The 19549-nt window shown below is 43.6% G+C and overlaps 1 protein-coding gene across 26 annotated transcripts in view; it reads right to left on the bottom strand.

The window, feature by feature from the left end:
* CLASP1 (cytoplasmic linker associated protein 1) overlaps positions 1 to 19549 on the bottom strand; it is a 277455-nt gene that overhangs the window by 98538 nt on the left and 159368 nt on the right. For 11 of the 26 annotated variants that reach the window (XM_040474788.1, XM_040474793.1, XM_040474790.1 and 8 more), the window contains exons 14-21: positions 19144 to 19214; positions 15291 to 15350; positions 8320 to 8397; positions 6224 to 6391; positions 5574 to 5623; positions 4662 to 4832; positions 2841 to 2888; positions 2335 to 2358 (exon numbers count right to left, since the gene is read on the bottom strand). In XM_040474788.1, the coding sequence (XP_040330722.1) occupies positions 2335 to 2358; positions 2841 to 2888; positions 4662 to 4832; positions 5574 to 5623; positions 6224 to 6391; positions 8320 to 8397; positions 15291 to 15350; positions 19144 to 19214 (670 nt within the window). The remainder of the gene's footprint in view (positions 1 to 2334; positions 2359 to 2840; positions 2889 to 4661; positions 4833 to 5573; positions 5624 to 6223; positions 6392 to 8319; positions 8398 to 15290; positions 15351 to 19143; positions 19215 to 19549) is intronic. The other 15 variants (XM_040474805.1, XM_040474794.1, XM_040474800.1 and 12 more) reach the window with 3 other exon arrangements.

Genomic DNA, 19549 nt, shown 5'->3' with positions numbered 1-19549 from the left:
AAAGGCTATTTGATGTGTATGATTAAAAAAAAACCTCCCAAGTAGATGTATTTTTCTCCATTCCCACACTAACAAAGTTGCTGGAATTCAAATGCATTATCTGAATTTTGAATTTAGAGCATCCAACTATTGATTCCAAGTCATAGCTTTGTCTCCTAATGATGAAAGCACTTGTCCCTTCTTGCTCTGGGAGCTAGACAGGAAAATAATTTCATAGGCTTATTGACAAATTTTAAAAAGGACCGCAATGATTCCAAAAATTCAGATAGAAAACTCAGGCCCAGCGTGATATTTACTGCTGCCTTTTTCTAATATCTGTGTGCAGCTCTATTGAGAACCACCACTAGGCCTCACTGCTCAAACAGCCAGGGCGTCTGTAGCGCTGGAGTCTGCGGCCCACCAGCACTGTGTCCTTTCTGTCTCACGGGCACTCCAAGCCCGAGGCACTGATGTCCGGCTCTCAACAGCCTGCACAGCCCTGGGACACAGAGAAAAAGGCTCACCGGCTACCCTCACTAAGCTTGTCTTCCGTCAGATTCTGAACCGTCTACGACGAAGGCCCCCATCTCATTCTCCCACTTCTACTGGAAGGGGAACCAGAAGGAGACTCCTCGTTCTTGGTCTCCTGCACAATAACGGAGTAGGTAATCTTCTGACCTTGCTCTGCACTGGTAAAAAGAAAACTGATAAAAAGAAATAAAAGTGAAAAATTCCTAGCGCTGGGGAGAACAGCAGGCTGATTTCAAGTCTTATCACACAGGCATATAAAATTAGAGCATCTGGAAAAAAAATACAACCCCCTTGGAACATCTTCACTTTCCACTTCATCTACATTACAGAATTCCACTCTCCGCCTCTCTTCCACCTACGCCGAGGAAATACGTACGATCATGTTGCTGGGAAGGAGAAATGTAAGATCACTCGTTACAGGCTAAAAAATGCAGTCACTGCCAGCCCTCTGTCGTCTGCTCTCACAAAGGAGGTCCTCACTGTGACATAGGCTTCTTGTCCACTTTCACCTGGGAAACTTTTCACCTCACACACTTGTCCAACCCAAAGAACCACCACTGACTGGGGCTTACTGAAAATTCAGATTCTGTTGCCCCTTCCAAACTTGATCCGAATTTTCAGGAGGAAGGACCCAGGACTCTGTTTCTTTAGTACGTTGCAGGTAATTTTTATGAGGTAAGTTTGAAGAACACTGACCTTGGGACTATGCCCATCTTTAAAAAAATTCCATTCCGAGTTTTTCCTTTATGAGTCCCTGAAGAAGTAGCGTATTGATTAAAAGTGCTCTGAGCCGCACACATAAGGATAAAAGCCAGCCCACTGCAGGCTAGCCTTTTGGAGCTGCTAAATAAGGTATGGCAGTAAACTAGCAACTGCTAAGTGTTAAATCTCAGGCTGAGGGTTGGTGGGTCTAAGCCACTATCTTAAGCATGTGAGGTTCCTCTAAATTTCAATGATTTGAGGCATTATCCTGCTCTCCGGGTAGAGGCTGCACAAAGGGACGGTGTAGCCTAGCATGTGCTAATCCAAGAGCTAGACAGGCCAAAATGGTTATGTCTTAAAGTCAAAAGACAATGCAAAATCAGGAGAAAACTTCCAGAGAATGGCATAAAAAGAAACCAAAGGGGATCTGGATGTGTGTGTTTCGTTCACCATGCCGGAGCCCGTGTGGAGCGCAGAACGTGACACATTTAATACATGGAAGGCATTTAATACACGGTTGATGAGGGGAAGACTGAGGGTCAACGAATGAACGGGTATGTGTCAGTGATACAAATAAAAATGACATCACATGACTCAGTAGCATCTATAGGAAAGAGAAAAGTTATTTTTTAAAAATTTCGATCAATTACCTGGTAGAAAACCTTTACCGGCCTTTTGACCTAAGTAAATGACACTGAATTTATTTTCAAAACAGGAGAGGCCCACAGAAGCACAAAGGTAAAGAGAGGAAGAAAGAGAAGGGAACGAAAGCTGCGAAGGGGTTGCTTCGGGAATACCAAGATCTGAGAGCAGTAGCCCCCGGGCACGGCAGCACCCAGCACCCGGACAAGGCTCCTCCCTGGGGCAGGCCGGGCGCCGGAAACCACGGACAGCACACGAGTGACAGATTCACCAGAACCACGACAGGACAAGGAGGGCGAGGAGAACTCAGGTAGGGGGGAGGCAGAGAGGCAGGGAGACCGAATGAAGAAGAGTGGAGGGAGCGTGCAATGCGTCATGCAGGGACCTCGGTGGGGGCGAGTGGGCACCAGGCAACACTCAGTGAGCACATAGGACGGGTGAAGGCGAGACACACCCCAGTCACAGAAACAAACCGCTTACCCTCCGCTTTAGTGGAAGTACCGTCTTTAAGCAAATTAAAAAACAAGGGAGGGGATAACAGGGAACAGTTAGTAACATTAAAAAAAAAAAATTAAAAAGCAGAATGTTATTAGCTACTAAAAAAGCAGAAGTACAATTTAAAATAAAATCAAAAAAGAAACAAGTTCAACAGCAAAGCAGATTCTGAAGCAAGTACGTGTGCCTCCGATTAAAATCGGCTGAGTAGAATGTTGCTTTTGCTTTTGGAAAATAAGCTAAAAAATGTCAACCCAGGGTAGCGCCTCAGTTGATACACTGTTGGGCTTTTGTTTTAGCCAACCCTCATCCTCTCAGAGTTTCTTTTTCTTAGAACCAAGTACCAGCAGAATAAGGGGGGGAAACCAAAAGCTAAAGTACTGAAGAGTCCCCCAAAGAACAGAGGCAGAGAGGAAGCTGAGAGAAGCTAGCTCTAGCAATGACGCCTACCCAACTACACGGTGAGCGGCAGAAGCTGTACAGCAGGGTACCTGAGTCATGGCCTACGGACTCCATATCTTCCCTCATGTGTCTGGACTCTAGAAGTTCGGAAAAGGATCGTCAGCTTTAATGCTACACTTCCGGCACGGATATAATGTGCCGACCTAAGTAGTCATCATTAACAATTTCTCAGTAGGATTATGCTCAACTTCCCAGGTTTTTTGTTGGGTTGTGGTTCTGGACACGAAACAAGTGGAGGCAGGGTTCTCGGAAATGCTGAGAGAGAGGGAATATTCCGGTCCTGTTACCTGAAGAGCTAATGCTGGGCTGAAAATGTATCCTCAGTTGCTTGTAAAAGGTCCATTTGTATCGTCAGACCAAAAGACCTGGGTGCTTTTGCTAGCACTGAGGGAAGTCTACATGGTCCATATTAAAATATCCAAGGTATGCACAGAAAAAACAAAGACTACAGAGTCCTCTAAAAGACAGTTTTTACTCAAGTTCTCAAGCAGCGAAACAAATTGCAACTACAGATACTCAAGGTGGATCAAATGTATTGAAACACGGGTACATATTTAAAAACGGAACTCAAATGAACAGAGCTACCCCACCCTGGGAGAGAGCTGTTCTGACGTCCCCCTTACTGGATGACTACGTACCAACCTAATGTCATAAACACTCCAATGTAATGTTACAGTAGTGAAGCGATGGGAAGGGAGAGCACTTACTGGGCTTCTTTCCAATCAAAAGTACCCGTGTTTGAGGGGTTTGCCGAGAGAAAACAAGACCGACTTAACAAACATTCCAGAACACACTCCTTTCACGTTCTCACGTGCTTAGCACAATCCGTTTTTTTCACCTTATGGGGTAATCGCTTACAAAGAACTTTTATTAAATTATTTAATTCATCCCTCTCGTGTGTCTGAGCTGGGTGACGATCTCCACAACTAATTAGGTAGAGAAACCAGATGCAGAGACTGCATGGCCTGTTCAAGGTTAGCAAGCTAATAAACGGCAGCCCAGTAATCTCCCCTTGGCGCTCTAGCCTGTGACTCCGTGCTCGGAACACCTTGAGAACGTCAGTTTTGGAACAGACTTTGGAATTGGTTTGTGAACCAATTCAGTCTCAATGTTTCATGAAATTTTAATTGTACGTGTTCAGTCTCCACCAGAGTCCCCAGGTTCTGGCTTGAACGACTTTGCTCTAACAAAAATAAGATGAAGTCAACTATCAGCCCTACACACAGGTGTTCATTTGCTGAAAACACTGAGAAACTGACCTACCATTCTGCCAGATATAAATTTAATAATGTTTCAAAAAGTCCTTTGGGCTATTGTTAAGAGTAGGTACAGTCTCCTCCTGGCACTCTTCTGAGGAATATGGTTATGCTGGCCAGTAAGTCCACCACATTTCTCTAGAGATGCCCCTCGCTCTCGCCCCCCAATCCTGCACCTCGGCCACTCCGGTCAGATTCCCGAACCGGGAAATACCGAATCACAGTGACTGTCTTCAGCAAATCCCTCAGGAAACCGTTTTGGCTCTGCCCCACCCACGTCATGAGGCAATGTGGGAGGTGACAAGGCGCTGGCTGGGCTGCCACGAAGGGGAAAGTGAAGCTGAGGGGTGGCTCTGCGTGACGCACCACGTGAGCACCTAGCTACTTACTCGTCCAGAGAAAGGGAACACTCAACAAAGGGTGGCTGGTAACCAGCAGGAAATGCACAGAGCTACTTATACTTAAAAATCAGGCCTGCAACAGTGAGAATTTCCTCAATGACGGTGTTTTGTAATTTGCTAAGCAAATCTGAGCAGGGCTAAATGTCATCTCAAACATCTCAAACCGGGGGAAAGGTGGTGGGGGTCTGGTTACCTAAGGATGCGTAGGACCCCGGAGGCAAGGCCGCTGCAGAGCTGAAAGGCGTAGCACCCGAGGCCGATGAGACCTTGGACTTGGCACTGGCTGCTGCGTTCACGTCAATATCGCTTCGAGACCGCTGGAGGGACCCGGTCGTTGACACGGATTTGGTGCTGACCGTAGAAGCTTGAGTGGGGAAGGAGGAAACATCAGTAAGGACCACATGAGAACCGTAAACATACATCGTCACAACTTGTTTGGCTTTTCCTATCAAATTTTAAGGAAGGCTGGAGTGCGTGCACACTGACCACAGTTTCTCCTGGTCCCCGAAGACAGAATTCAGCCACCGCTGAAGAACCACAAGCACACACACCCATTACACTTATTTTCTTGTGATCGACTATAAACCCCAAAGAAATGGACCCTATCTCTGGGTAATGTGAGAAGTGAGACCATGAAGAAGCGCCCACACGTGGACAGTTCCTGCACGCTGTGGCCTAGGCGTGCACTCTCAGACACCCTCCCGCTCCCGGGGAACATTCCACTCTCCCACCTCGAACAGCCGCTATCCCGCTGCTGTTGCTCAAAGCTTCACACGTTGTCCCTAGTCTCCTGTCAAGTGACCAGAGCAAAGCAGCAGCACTATTTGGGGAGGGATCCACATGCTGGAGGGAGGTGGGAGAGGAAAGGTCCACAGGGCTCCACTTCCACCTGCCCACGGCATCCTCAGCGTGGGCTCCTCACAGCCCTCAGCCCCTGGGACAGCGGGGCTCTACTCAGTCCAGCAGGAGCGCTGCGAGAGTGCCCTCTGCAAACCTGAGGGGCACCTGCAAGCAGGTCACCGGCTTCCAGCAACCAAGCAGCCTCTGGGAGCCGCACAGAAACAGGCCTCCCCAAGACCACCTTCTCCACGGCCGTCAGTCTTACCTCTAGAGGTGGTGCTCCCGGTAGGACTTCTTTTGGCAGAGAGTGGCCGACTGAAAAGTATACACGCATTTATTATTATCCAATGAGCACTCCATCTGCATTCACACAAGTACAGTCTACAACAGGAGACTAGGAGGATGAAGGAATCATTGCAGACTTTTCAGGATTTCTCAGGTAACTGGGACCACAATCTTATCAATCCCCAATTTTGAACAAAGCTTTAGCATTATAGACCAGACTATCTTCCAGACATACAGAGAGAAGTCGTGGCTAGAGACAGAAGTTAGAAACACAGCGCGAGGATGGTAATACATTCACTCCCAGGTGCCGAACGCCCTCCCTTTCCAGACTTGTCTCCAAGTTAACAATCACATTCTCTTAGAAGACCCTTTCAAGAATTCAGTTATTCGACTCCAAAACCGTATTCTGGGACTGCCATATAAATTTCACTAAACACGGCTATGGCAGAGACCGAGGCGCCCTACTCCTTACCATTCCCCTGGTATCTTACGTAGCAGAACCTGTCTGAAGTAAGGGGAGATTAGCACAGGCACGTATATGTAAAAACACAGCTGGCATTTGTGTTCTCATGTAGCAAACCTTTAAACCTAAAAGCTCACACTAACGAGAAGCATGGATGAAGTGCTTACTTTAGACTCTCTTGAGAGCTTGAGGATGAGCGGTCGGACTGCGGCAGAGACACGATGCTGTCCGAGTTCTTCAGGTGGGACTGCAGGGCTTTCTGGTAGGAGGACTCCAAGGTGTGGTACAAATGCTCTGCTTCTCTGCTGAAGTGACTGTGGAAACCCCAGTAGCACCTAGGGAAGACACGCAGCGTGCCGCACGGTCAGGATCACGTGGGGCTTGCGCCCAGCTCTGCAGCCCACCATGTGACGCGGTCAAGGACTAGAATCCTCGGGGCGCTGCTACCAGGAGCGACACAGGACCAGGAAGGGAGAGTGAACAAAGGGGGCCGGGTATGGATCCTGCCCGCACAACTTACTGGCTCTTCTGACACTGGACACGTTACCTGACTTCTCTGAATCGAGTCTCATTTACAAAATGCAAACTAAAGGGCTGAACCTTAGAGAAGATGGAGCTTAAACACCCAGAACTAGACCCAGAACATGGAGGGCACTCATCAGTGGCAGCTTTTCCACACGCTGCTCGACACTCATCGACTGGAGGTGTTTACAGTTGCCTTAGATGATGTACAACAGAGAGGCGCAGAGATACCCGCAGCTACTTGAAATCTGTATTGCAGTGTGACTGAAGAAGCAGAAAAAACCAGGGAGGGAATATACATGCCAGGATAAAAGCCGCTGAAGCGGGTGACTAACGAATCCATTCCTAATAGTTGTGAGCAACTATTAACGGGGGCCCTTATTTTGGCAAGAACTACCCAAGCTGAGATTATGGTAAGCGCTTCAGTGATTCAAGGAGGTCCTCCGAAGACCTCAGAAACCAGGAGGATGGAACGTGACTGAGGGAGCAGTCACGGAGCAACACAGACTTGAGGAGGATGTACGAGTGCAGCTAAATAGAACAGTAACGTTCCAGGTGAGGAATAACAGACTGCCTGTGTCAAGGAGAAGAGCCGGGCACTGTGAAGGCACAGAGAAAACGCCACGGGTGCAAAATTCACAGCACTCACCTACACACTGCCCGAGACAGAGGAAGTCTCAGCATCTGACCCATGGGTCACAAGGACACGATTCTGCCCAGGGGAGCACAGAATGCACGGCCACAGCCACAGGACGGGAGCGTTACCAGCCCTAATGGCAAAACTGCCTCGATCGTGGGATGGTGAGTGTGCGTCCCCACTGCGTCCCATCACCCGCCTGCCCCTCACCACGCTCACACTTCCAGAGCAGCCACCTGACACCTGCAAAGATGCCCTCTCAGGTGAAGAGTCCCAGGGCCCATAATTTTTCAAGGGAAATCAAAAGGTCCCTGGGGATTATGACCTGGCTTTTAACAGAGCCTAATGAGTAAGTCTGAGCATGCAAACAAGTGCTTTGCAAATTCATGTAATAATTTCTCATAAATTTAAAAAGGAGCATTTTATTGTGTGCCTCAGTCCTGTTTATACTCAAATAATATCACTCAGTCTCTTAGGTCTGGGCACCGAGCAACCTTCTAAGCAGAAAAATAGAGAAATATTGTGAAAAGGCTTTTGGGGTCATATTTAACAGTCATGAATAACAAAACATTATTCATGTAACTTAACAAATGTTTTTTTAAGTTTTTATTTATTTATTTTGAGAGGGAGAGCACTAGCAGAGGAGAGACAGAGAGAGAAGAAGGGAGAGGATCCTAAGTAGGCTCCGGGATGTCAGTGCAGAGTCTGACGTGGGGCTCGATCTCACAAACTGTGAGATTATGACCTGAGCCAAAATTAAGAGTCAGACTCTTAAACAACTGAGCAACCCAGGCGCCCCATTTGACGAATTTTTAACAAGGCAATCTAGGGGCTCCTGGGTGACTTTGGTTCAGGTCATGATCCCAAAGTTCACAGGTTGGAGCCCCACGTCAGGCTCGGTGCCGACAGCTCAGAGCCTGGAGCCTGCTTCGGATTCTGTGTCTCCCTCTCTCTCTCTGCACCACACCACCCCTCAGCTTGTGCTGTGTCTGTCTCTCTCTCAAAAATACATAAAAATTTTTTAAAAAATAAGGCAATCTAAACAACACATCTGAAACATAAAAATAGTGAATTAAAAACAAATGGTATACAACAAACACTTACTTTCTGGCTTCTATCCTTGCTTCGGAATCGGCATCGTGTATTCCCTTCTTTATTGTTTCGGCTAATACTGATATGTGTCTAGAAATAGGACACATATAGGACACATGTCATAGAAATAGGAGAGAAAGCAGTGATCATCATTAACATGTGGTTTTATGCAGATGAAATCAGGTGTGAAAATTACAAAATGGCATCGTGGCTTTGTGCCCAGTTAGCCAACTATCACGCAGAGTAGAAAATCCAAGCACTCCCTTCTCGGCAGCTCTAACCCCTACCTCTGTCCCGGTCCCCCCACCTCCACCCTCCACCAGCTGCCCCTATCTACCTACTCTGTGGGCGAGTTTGTTAAACAATGGCTGACTTTTTTCACACCACACTTATTTAGCTCCATCTTTTATGAACCCAACCAGTAAGACTCTACTTTTCCACGGTCAGAACTAGTTTCTACAGAAATCATGAGGTAATAATAACCTTAATATGAGGAGGCTACCCACATCACATTTCTATAAACACAATGTTTTCTTCAAGTTCCACGGTATAAAATGAAATAATTTTATAAAATCATGCAACAATGTTATAAATAGGTATTTTCTTTAGTTACATTCTGCCCTAGCAGAGAAGATATTAGTAAAGTATCTCTTTGAATGTCTAACAGCTTTTTAAGAAAAGAAAAAAAGGCTGGAATGAATTAGTCTCCTAGAACAAAGAGTAGTTACCAATCTGCCTCATGCCTCGTTCATTCAGTAAGTATTTGGCGAGTGTCTGCTAAGTGGTGGGTACTAAGCAAGGAGGGGAATGAACAAACACACAAGGCCAGATCGGAGTTCTTCACACGTGACTGTTCTACTCACAGGTCCTCACATCAGATTCCTCATTCCGATTTCCACCTCTCAATTCTAGAACTATCACTGCCTATCAAGAGATTTAAGAACAAGAAAGTACTGAAACAATGTGTGACTACCCTCTAGACTCAAGAACTTTGCAGATGAAATTTTACCTCTGGGAGGGATGGCTTTGTTTCCTCTCTGACCCCTGCAGTACAGAATGGGGCTCCCGTAAGTACTCACTTCATTAAAATTCCACTGGTAAAATGATTAGTATGCTGTAAGCTTCTTGACAAACTAAGTAACAAGAAAACATGGGTGGCAAAACCTCATCATCTATTCTCTCCAAGTGTAACGCAGAAAGAGTAACAGGCACCTGAAATTCAAAGGAACTAAAAATGGGAAAGAATGAATCTTAAAATTAAGAGACCTGCTTCTTAAGAATTCTGCCATAATCCTACCTTTTATCTTCATGATGTGAAACTTACCACACATCAACCTGAATAAAGAGAAAACTGCTAAGTGTCTGATACAGGGGGATCAAAAAGAAAACCTTCAGATGAGTGGAACTCCTTTAAGGACCTAAGAGTTACACTTGGCCTACAAAGAGCAGCTTGGAACATTTACTTGGTTGGAACTGACACGAATGTCAGGCAGCTGGCTGAGAGCCAATAAGGAGTTAATTGTGGCTGACTTCTCGGGAAGATGGCAGAGTAGAGGACCCCAAGATCCCCTCCTCCCACAGATGTAACTAGGTAACACCCACATCTGTGGAAATAACCCAGAAAACCACCTGTAGATTGGCAGACAGACTCTCCACAGCTACGTGTAGAGAGGAGGCCACCCTGAAGAGGGCAGGAAGGGCACAGATGTGGTAGGAGCTAAACAAGCTCACCGGCTTTCCCCAAAAGGGAGAGACACTCAAGACACGCGCAAGGGAGAGGACCAAACCCTGACACCAAGCACCCCAGGCACAAGAACCCACATGAAAACCAGAGAAGCACAATTTCTTGAGTTCTTACAATCATGGGGCTTACCACCTGAAACTTTAAACATCAGCAGGAGGTAAACAGGACACTGAGGCACCACCCTTAAAGAGTACAGCAGCCCCTCAGAGATACAGCACAGAAGCAACACTTTGAAAAATGCCTGGGGTATACAAGAGGGACGTTTCTTTACTAATCTCTAAGCATGTGCTGGGGGGCAGGAATCCTTAGGCACAAAGGAGCTAGCGGGTCCCCTGCCTAGACACACCAACACTTGGGGAAACCAGCTCAGCGCCAACACGTTCCACCCAGCTTGCTCACAGCATGTCTGCCTTCTCCTGTGGACACACCCTGTCCAGCCAAGCCTTTGGTTCCAGGTCTCTCTCCACAGCAAACTTATGCAAAACTTGTACCATAAGTCAGGCAGGAGGAAAGCAGCCCCGACAGGGATCAGCACCTCTGCAACGTGACTCCTGTCCTGGGGAAGGAGCGGAAGAAGGAAGATAAGCACACACCCAGCCAGACTGCGGCCCCAGCAGTGGGCTGGAGTCAGCTGGTCTAATGAACCCGCTAATGAAAGCTTCTCATGGGAGGACACAAGGAAAGTGCCCGGCAGCTCGGTACCACCACCTCTCTGGCAAATGCCCAGTCCGACGTGACTCAAGCCCAGGTGGCCCTGGACCGGCCCATTAACAACACAGCAATCAAATGCTGCCCACAACAGGCAGAGAGCCAATGCAGACGACTGGACTGAAAGGAAAAGCGGCTCAGCCCCAAGAGCAGGGCACACACAACACACATGGAGACACCCTTGAAGTGCCAGGCTCTGGTGAACTGGGCACACGGCACTGCAGGGCACTACGGGACCTCTTCCTCATAAGGCCACTACCTTCAAAAGCAGAAGATGCAGCTGACTTCCCTAACACAAAGAAACAGACACAGAGTTGGACAAAATGAGGAGAGAAAGGACTACGTCCCCAGTGTAAGAATAAGACAAAATCACAGCAAGAGACGTAAGCACAATGGAGGTAAGTAATCTGCCTAACAGAGAATTTAAAAAGTAATGGTCATAAAGATACTCACTGGACTTGAGAAAAGAGTGGAGGAAGTCAGTGAGACCGTTAACAAAGAGAGAGAAAACATTAAAAAGAACCCATCAGAGATGAAGAGCTCAAAAAACTGAATTAAAAAATACACCACAGGGAATAAATAGTAGAATAGACGGAGCAGAAGAATGAATCAGCAACTGGGGACAGAATAATGGGAAGCAATCAAGCTGAAAAGGAGAGAGAAAAAAAATGAGAAGACTTAGGGCACCATCAAGCATAGTAACATCTGCATTATAGGGAATCCCAGAGGAGAAAAGAGAGAAAAGGGGTTAGAAAATTTATTTGAAGAAATAATAGCTGAAAATTGCCCAAATCTGGGGAAGAAAACAGAAATCTAGATACAGGAGGTATCAAGAGCCCCCAATAAAACAACATAAGGGGGTTCACATCAAGACACAGTAATTAAAAAGTCAAAAAGAAGTGATAAAGAGTGTATTTTAGAAGTAGCAAGATAAAAGAAAACAGTTACATACAAGGGAGACTCCTTAAGGCTATCTGTTGATTTTTCAGCAGAAACTTGGCAAGCCAAAAGGGAGTGGCATGATATATTCAAAGTGCTGACAGAAAAAATTCTTCGGCCAAGAATACTCTCTCTCTTCTTTTCTCTTCTTAATGATAGCCTTGCTGCGTAAAGATTTCCCAGACAAACAAAAGTTAAAGAAATGCATAACCCCTAAACCAGTGAACTCTTTGAATGGAAAGACCATAAGCAGGAGCAAGAAAAGTAGGAAGCACAAAAGCAGTAAAATTAATTGCATCTATAAAAATCCATCAAACGATTCACAAAATTAAAGGATATAACGTATAACACCACATACCTAAAGCGTGGAGAGAGAGGAGTAGAGACTTAAAAACTTAAGCAATCAGCAACTCTAGACTGCTGTATGCATAAAATGTTATCTACAAACCTAATGGTAACCACAAATCAAAAACTAGTAATACATACACAAACAATAAAGATAAAGGAAGCCAAGTGTATTACTAAAGAAAAGCAGCAAACTGTGAGAAGAGAGCAACAAAAAAAAGGAACAGAGAATCAGTACATAAACAACACTAAAATAAGTAACAAAATGGCAATAAATACATACCTATCAATAATTACTTTGAATGCAAATGGACTAACCGCTCTAATCAAAAGACACAGGGTGACAGAACAGATAAAAAAGCAAGACCCATCTATACGCTGCCTACAAGAGACTCATTTCAGATCTAAAGACACATATACACAGAAAAGTGAAGGGATGGAAAAGTACCTATCCCACAAATGGAAGTGAAAAGAAAGCTGGAATAGCAATATTTATAATGGACAAAATAGATTTTAAAACAGCATATATCACAAAGGGATCAATCCAACAAAAAGATATAACAATTACAAATATTTATGCACGAAACATGGGTATCAACAAAATACCCAATACAGGGGCGCCTGGGTGGCTCAGTCGGTTGGGCGGCCGACTTCGGCTCAGGTCATGATCTCATGGTCAGTGAGTTCAAGCCCCGCGTCGGGCTCTGTGCTGACGGCTCGGAGCCTGGAGCCTGTTTCAGATTCTGTGTCTCCCTCTCTCTGACCCTCCCCCGTTCATGCTCTGTCTCTCACTGTCTCAAAAATAAATAAATGTTAAAAAAAAAAAAATACCCAATATATAAAGCAGGAAATAAGAAACGTAAGGGAAGTAATCAATAGTAATACAATTGTAAAGGACTTTAACAACCCATTTATATCAATGGATAGACCATCCAAACAGAAAATCAGTAAGGAAACAGTGGCTTTAAATGGCTCATTGGATCAGATGGATCTAACATATATATTCAGAACATTCCATCCTAAAACAGCAGAATACACATTCTCTTCAAGTGCACACAGAACATTCTCCAGAGTATATCACACATTAGGCCACAAAACAAGTCTTGACAAGTTGTAAAAGATCCAGGTTATACAATACATCTTTTCCAACCTGGTTTCTATGAAACCAGAAATCAACCACAAGAAGACCCAGGAAAGAGTACAAATACATGGAAGTTAAAGAATATGCTCCTACACAATGAATGGGTCAACCAAGAAATCAAAGAGGAAATTAAAAAATGCATGGAGACAAGTTAAAATGAAAACACCACAGTTCAAAATCTTTAGGATGCAGTAAAAGCTATTCTAAGAGGGAAGTTTATACCAATGCAGGTCTACCTCAAGAAGCAAGAAAAATCTAAAATAATCAACCTAACCTTACACCTAAAGGAACTAGAAAAGCAAACAAAATCCAGAACTAGTTGAAGGATGGACATAATAAAGATTAGAGCAGAAAGAAACAAAATAAAAACTAAAAAAACAACAGATCACTGAAACCAGGAGCTAGTACTCTGAAAAGATCAACAAAACTGATCAACCTTTAGCTTGCCTCATCAAAAGAAAAAGAGGACCCAAATAAACAAAACCAGAAACAAAAGAAGAAAAATAATAACTGACACCACAGAAATACAAAAGATTAGGAGAATATTATGAAAAATTACATGCCAACAAATTGGGCAACCTAGAAAAAACAGATATATTCCTAGAAATATATAACTCCCCAAAACTAAAGCAAGAAGAAATAGAAAATTTGAATACACTGATTATCAGCAATGAAACTGAATCAGTAAACCAAAAACTCCCAAGAAACCAAAGTCCAGAAACCACACAGCTTCATAGGTGGATTCTACAAAACATTTAAATTAGAGTTAATACCCATTCTTCTCAAACTATTCTAAAAAACAGAAGAGGAAGGAAAGCTTCCAAACTCATTGTATGAAGCCAGCGTTACCCTGATATCAAAACCAAATAAAGACTACAAAAAAAGAGAACTACAGGCCAATACTCTGACGAACACAGATGAAAAAAATCCTCAACAAAATATCAGCAAACTTAATTCAATATATTAAAAAAATCATTCACCACCAGCAAGTAGGATTCCTAGGATGCAAGGGTGGTTCAATATTCACAAATCAATGAATGTGATACATCACATCGACAAGAGAAAGGATAAAAAGCCATATGATCATTTCAATGGATCCAGAAAAAAGCATTTGACAAAGTATAACATCCAGTCATGATAATAAAAGATATACAATGGAATATTATTACTCAGCCATAAAGAATGAGATTTTGCCATATGTGACAACGTGGACGGATCTAGATCTAGATGTGACTATCTAGATCTAGTCACAGAAGTGAAATTAAGTCAGTCACAGAAAGACAAATACCATATGATTTCACTCAGATGTGAAATTTAAGAAACAAAACAAAGAAGAGACAAACTAAAAAACAGACTCTTTTTAAAAAAATTTTTTAAGTTTATTTATTTTTGAGAGCAACAGAGACAACACGAGTGGGGGAAGGGCAGAGAGAGAAGGGAGAGAGAGTGAGAACGAGAGAGAGAGAGAGAGAGAGAGAGAGAGAGAGAGAGAGAGAGAGAAAGAGAGAATCCCAAGCAGGCTGTGCACTGCCAGCTGGATGTGGGGCTCGAACTCATGAAACCATGAGATCATGACCTGAACCGAAACCAAGAGTCAGATGCCTAACCGACTGAGCCACCCAGGCACCCCTAAAAAACAGACTCTTTAACTAGAGAGAACAAACTGATGGTTGTCAGAGGGGAGGTAGATGGGGAGATTGGGGGAAATAGATGAAGGGGATTAAGAGGACACTTATCATGATGAGCACTGAATAACGTATAGAATCACTGAATCACTATGTTGTACACCTGAAACTAATGTAACAGTATGTTACCTACACAGGAATTAAAAAATAATTTAAAAAAAAAAGTTAATTGTGGCTTTGTAGTTGGTATAGTGCACACTGGTCCACATCTCTAGGCACACAATATTGTAATCAATGAAATTCACTAAAAGTTTCTGCCAATATTAAGTGCCTCGCATCAGTAGAAATAACAAATGTAGCCATGCAAACAAATGCTTAGATTCCTTTGATTCCTACAAAAAAGCAGGTTGGACCACTTGTTGAGACATTAAATCTCAAGATTCAATTCAGAGGGGAAAAAAACAGCCAAAGAAATGCTTACCGTTCCAGTGAATGTGTCTGCCATTCTTGTAAAAGTAAATCTAAAAATTCAAAACAGCGCCTAAAGATTGTAAAGAAAAAAACATGTAATTTGGTTATTTTCATGTTAGTGAAAATAAAAGCTTTTTTTTCCTTCCCATGCTACTTTTTAGAACTGGCAAATTCCTTCTAATTAATGGGCTTCAAAAAATGGAACATCGAGTTGGAATCAACAGTGCCTGAAAACCTAAGCAAGTAAAAGTAATCAAGCATCAATGGCGATCAGAAAGTAAATACACAAGACACAGAAGAAACAGGATACAAAAGTTCCCCTCAAATCAGGAACCGCAGCCTTGTGGCAACATTACCAAAAGGGCCTATCACTGTCATTTGTTTTTATACCACCTCAAATAATATGTTAATATAAGATGTACAAGTGCAAAAAAAAAAAAAAATCAGTGTACATTATTACAGAACCAGGCGATTGCTCCTTGCATTAATTTCACAGAATGCCTTGTACAAAAGAAAAAAAAGTTAAAAATACCCTGAAAAACAAAGTGCTTTCCAAATTTTCCTAAGAAGATCCTAGGTAGTGCTTAAAATGCATTTTTCCCTAATTTACTCATCTATTTTTCTCTCTTTAATCTTTCAACATCCCTTCTTGTCAAGCCTTTTCACCTTTGTAATCTTTCTTGGTCTGATTTGTGCACGAAAACAACTCTGGTCTCATCTCCTTTGGATTACATCACTGCTTTGCGTCCTACCTCTTTAGAACTTGTCAAAAGCCCAGGGTCTTTATCTCCGTGGGGGTAAATCTTAGTAGTCTTAGGAACTCATTCAAGGAAACGAGTAAGAGGGTAATTTTTCTCTAATGACCAGACTGTCGTTCCCATGATCCTCTCAATTCACAACCTCAATAACCCATATAATTAATTACTCAATAAATCTTTAATAAACCTACCCTCGATGTTAGAGATAACAACGGTAACCAAGACATAAACCAACAAACAAGACAGACAAGGGACAGTTCCCATGTGCCACGAGCACAAGGGGGCTCTTCTTAGAACCACACAGAGCTATTCAACCCAGCCCTGGGGCTGCCAACAGTGTGCGTGTCTGCGCGTGTGTGCATGTTGGTTGTGAAGCAAACTTTCTCCAAGGAAGGACACTTACCCATACCTGCATCCTCTCTCCTCTGTCACTCTCCCCACACTGGCCCCAACCTAGGCCGTGTTTATTCTACCTCTCCTCCGTTCTTCATGTCATTTCCTGGTCTGATTTTTCTTGTCTCTCTTTTTTTCTTTAACATGTGTGTATATGTTTATATTTATCTATCTCTTAGTGAATACAGCCATCTTTGGTGCTAATTTTGGTCTTAAATGCATGTTAGAACAATCTATTTAATCAAAAATATGACCTTTAAGTTAGGTTTTATTTTCCACTTTTCAGACTAACATACAAAGAAGTATTATCAATGTTGGCATTGTTTAACACATCATTATTTAAACACATCAGGTTAGAACTCGTCTCTTTCCTTTACCAACTCCTACTCATCATTCAAAATGCAACTCAATTTTCAACCTGCCTATCAAGTGTCACTGGAATATACCAGTTGGTTTTAATCACTGCTCTCTGAATTCCTAAATCCACAATACAGGTGTTGTAACTCACTCTTACACTGCTCTGCGTTACTGTTTTTAATCTCCCTATCTAAATGATATAAATTTCTCAAAGGCAGGGAGACTGTACGATCCATTTCTTACAAATTCTACGAAGCTGAGCTAGGTACAGGCTGAGGACCTAAGAGAAGGACCTAACCTTTCTGAAGGCAAAGGGACGAGAACGAGATGGTCCCTATTACTTCTTTCAGCATTAAGACCCATGGTTCTGACTGATACACACTCTGACTAAATGTAAGAACAGTAATCTGAGTGTGTGACTCAGAAAGTGGTAAAGGGGGAGACACTTCTACTGTCACAGTGAATGTAGGTTACTATCCGTTTAGCAGCAAAGGCCAGAATTGCTCAATTCTGTGGACCGAACAGTGTTCTCCCCAAATTCCTATGTTCCAATGCCCACATGATAATATCTGGAGATGGGGTCTTCAGCAGATCATTAGGTTCATGCGAGTTCATGAGATGGGGGCTCTAATGGTTGGGCTGGTGCCCTTCCAAGAAGAAACCCCAGAGAGCATGAGATCTCTCTCCGCCACGTGAAGACACAGCAAGAAGTCAGCCAGCTGCAAGTGACCCTCATTAGAACTCAACCATGCTGGCACCCTGATCTCAGACTTCCAGCCTCCAGAACTGTGAGAAAATACACTTCTGCTGTTTGGAAGCACGCAGTATATGGTATTTTGTTGCCAGTTAATACACTACACATCCTACAACAACATCCGTTTCACCTCATCAGAGGACCTTGGCCTTGCACATTCTGAATTTCTCCTGGAAACCTAAAACAATAGTGACAATAACATCAGCAGCAGCAACAAATTCTAACAGCTGGCATCGTTTATTAAGCTTATACTAGGTGTCAAACTCCTTTACCCAATGACTGAACCCCCAGAACAGCTCTGCCCCAGGGGTACTCTTGTTCCCAGCGGGTCAGAGGATTAGTCAGTGGGAAGAGGTAATGCTTCAGCTGCAGTCTGCCAGGTTCTGAAGTTCACTACCATCCCTCTCTCCTGCTGACTTCACCCTCTCATCTCTAGAAGGAGACGCTGGACTGCAGGTCAAGGGTAGATTGCATTCCTCAGTGATATACAAGTGAGCCATGCGGTTAGAGATGAAGCTTTTTCAGTGGAAGGTGCCAATTTCTTCCTTCCTGGCTTTACAAAGGTGGATGATTCCCCTCCTCCCTCATGACTTTCACAGAGCTGTTAATAAGATGGCTATGGGGCCGCCTCACGCTTAGCAGGCTCCCCTACCGTGGAAACCCAGCAGGACCAATGTGACATGCCAGAAAAGAAGGGAAATGGCGGGCAGCAAAAGTAAGCTGGGTTCCAAGCTTAGACTGAAGGGCTCTTTCACTGGGCTAGGATCGGACAAAGAACTCCAGGAATGTGGTCAAGAGACTGCTGCCCAGGCCAACCATGAATTTACCCTAGGAAGCTCCTGATACGGTCCACTGAATATCCACTGGTGTCCATGAATCCCTTCAAAATCTACATACAATATTCTGTGTGTTTACATTTTCTTGGGAAGAGGGGCCACAGATTTTATTAGATTCTCAACAGTCAAGAACCACAGATCCCAGATAGAAGAGGCCCTACTCCTGGGATGTGATCTATGGCAGCTCATGTGGACACACTAGGCAGGGACTTGGGAACAAAGGGCTAGCTAGCTACGGTATCTCCTGGATAGTTGGTCTCTCTCTTAGTTGGGATTCAGAATCTCAGAAATCACTGTCAGAAGACAGAGACAACATATACCTCCTCCTACCCATGTCAATAGTAAAGAACTACCGTTAATTTTTATAATGTTTTTTTTTTTCCTTGTGTGCAATTACCACTTTCATTCAGAGAAGGGGTATACCAACAATTTAAGTAGAGGGACTATCTTAGAAAAAATGTACAGGCCATCTTCTACCCCACTCTCTCCAGAGCCCCCTTTCATAAACTCACACACAGACACATGTGTTCTCTCTCTCTCTCCCTCTCCTCTCTTTCTCACATACACACAAAATAATGGAGGTTGTCCAAATTTATTTTCCAGACTATGTAGATCACGATCCCTCAACCCAAAGCCATTTACTGCAGTGATCTTAAAATAATTTTAACATCTCAAACATGAATTTGTTTCCATGGACGGAAGTTTGGAACTTATTTTGGTTTTTAAACAATTCAAAAATAATGAGGAAGCTGTTTAAAAATTTACCTTCTAACTGCGACAGACTTAGAGGTACAGTTGCTTGTTATGACAGGTATTAGCCTAGGGATGTGTGTGTGCTGCAGAGAAGAACAGAAACGGAGGTGAACACCTGAAAATACAAAACTAAAAACTAAGACAACCACTTCATTACTAAACTACCTAAAGCACATAAATATTCAGATTAGAATGTCGCTGAGCTTAAAAAGGAAAAAAAATTTCACTGGATATTGCCAAAGGCCATGACAAAATTCACAGAGCCTGAACAGACCAGCCGATGATATGTAAATAAATCTAACAGCAAAACAAATGACTGGTGGGAAGTCTAAATAATCCGGCAGTGGAGATCTAAGTGAGTTCAATAGCGGTCAGCAGAGCAACGTGTTTTGATGCTGTTTCAATGGGAATGTTCAAT

This window comes from Herpailurus yagouaroundi, unplaced genomic scaffold (genome assembly GCF_014898765.1).
Source record: "Herpailurus yagouaroundi ecotype Mexico unplaced genomic scaffold, PumYag 140, whole genome shotgun sequence".
In the NCBI taxonomy this organism is placed as follows: Eukaryota; Metazoa; Chordata; class Mammalia; order Carnivora; family Felidae; genus Herpailurus; species Herpailurus yagouaroundi.
The sequence above is the reverse complement of the archived record's forward strand: the minus strand, read 5'-3'. Positions and strand labels throughout refer to the sequence as shown.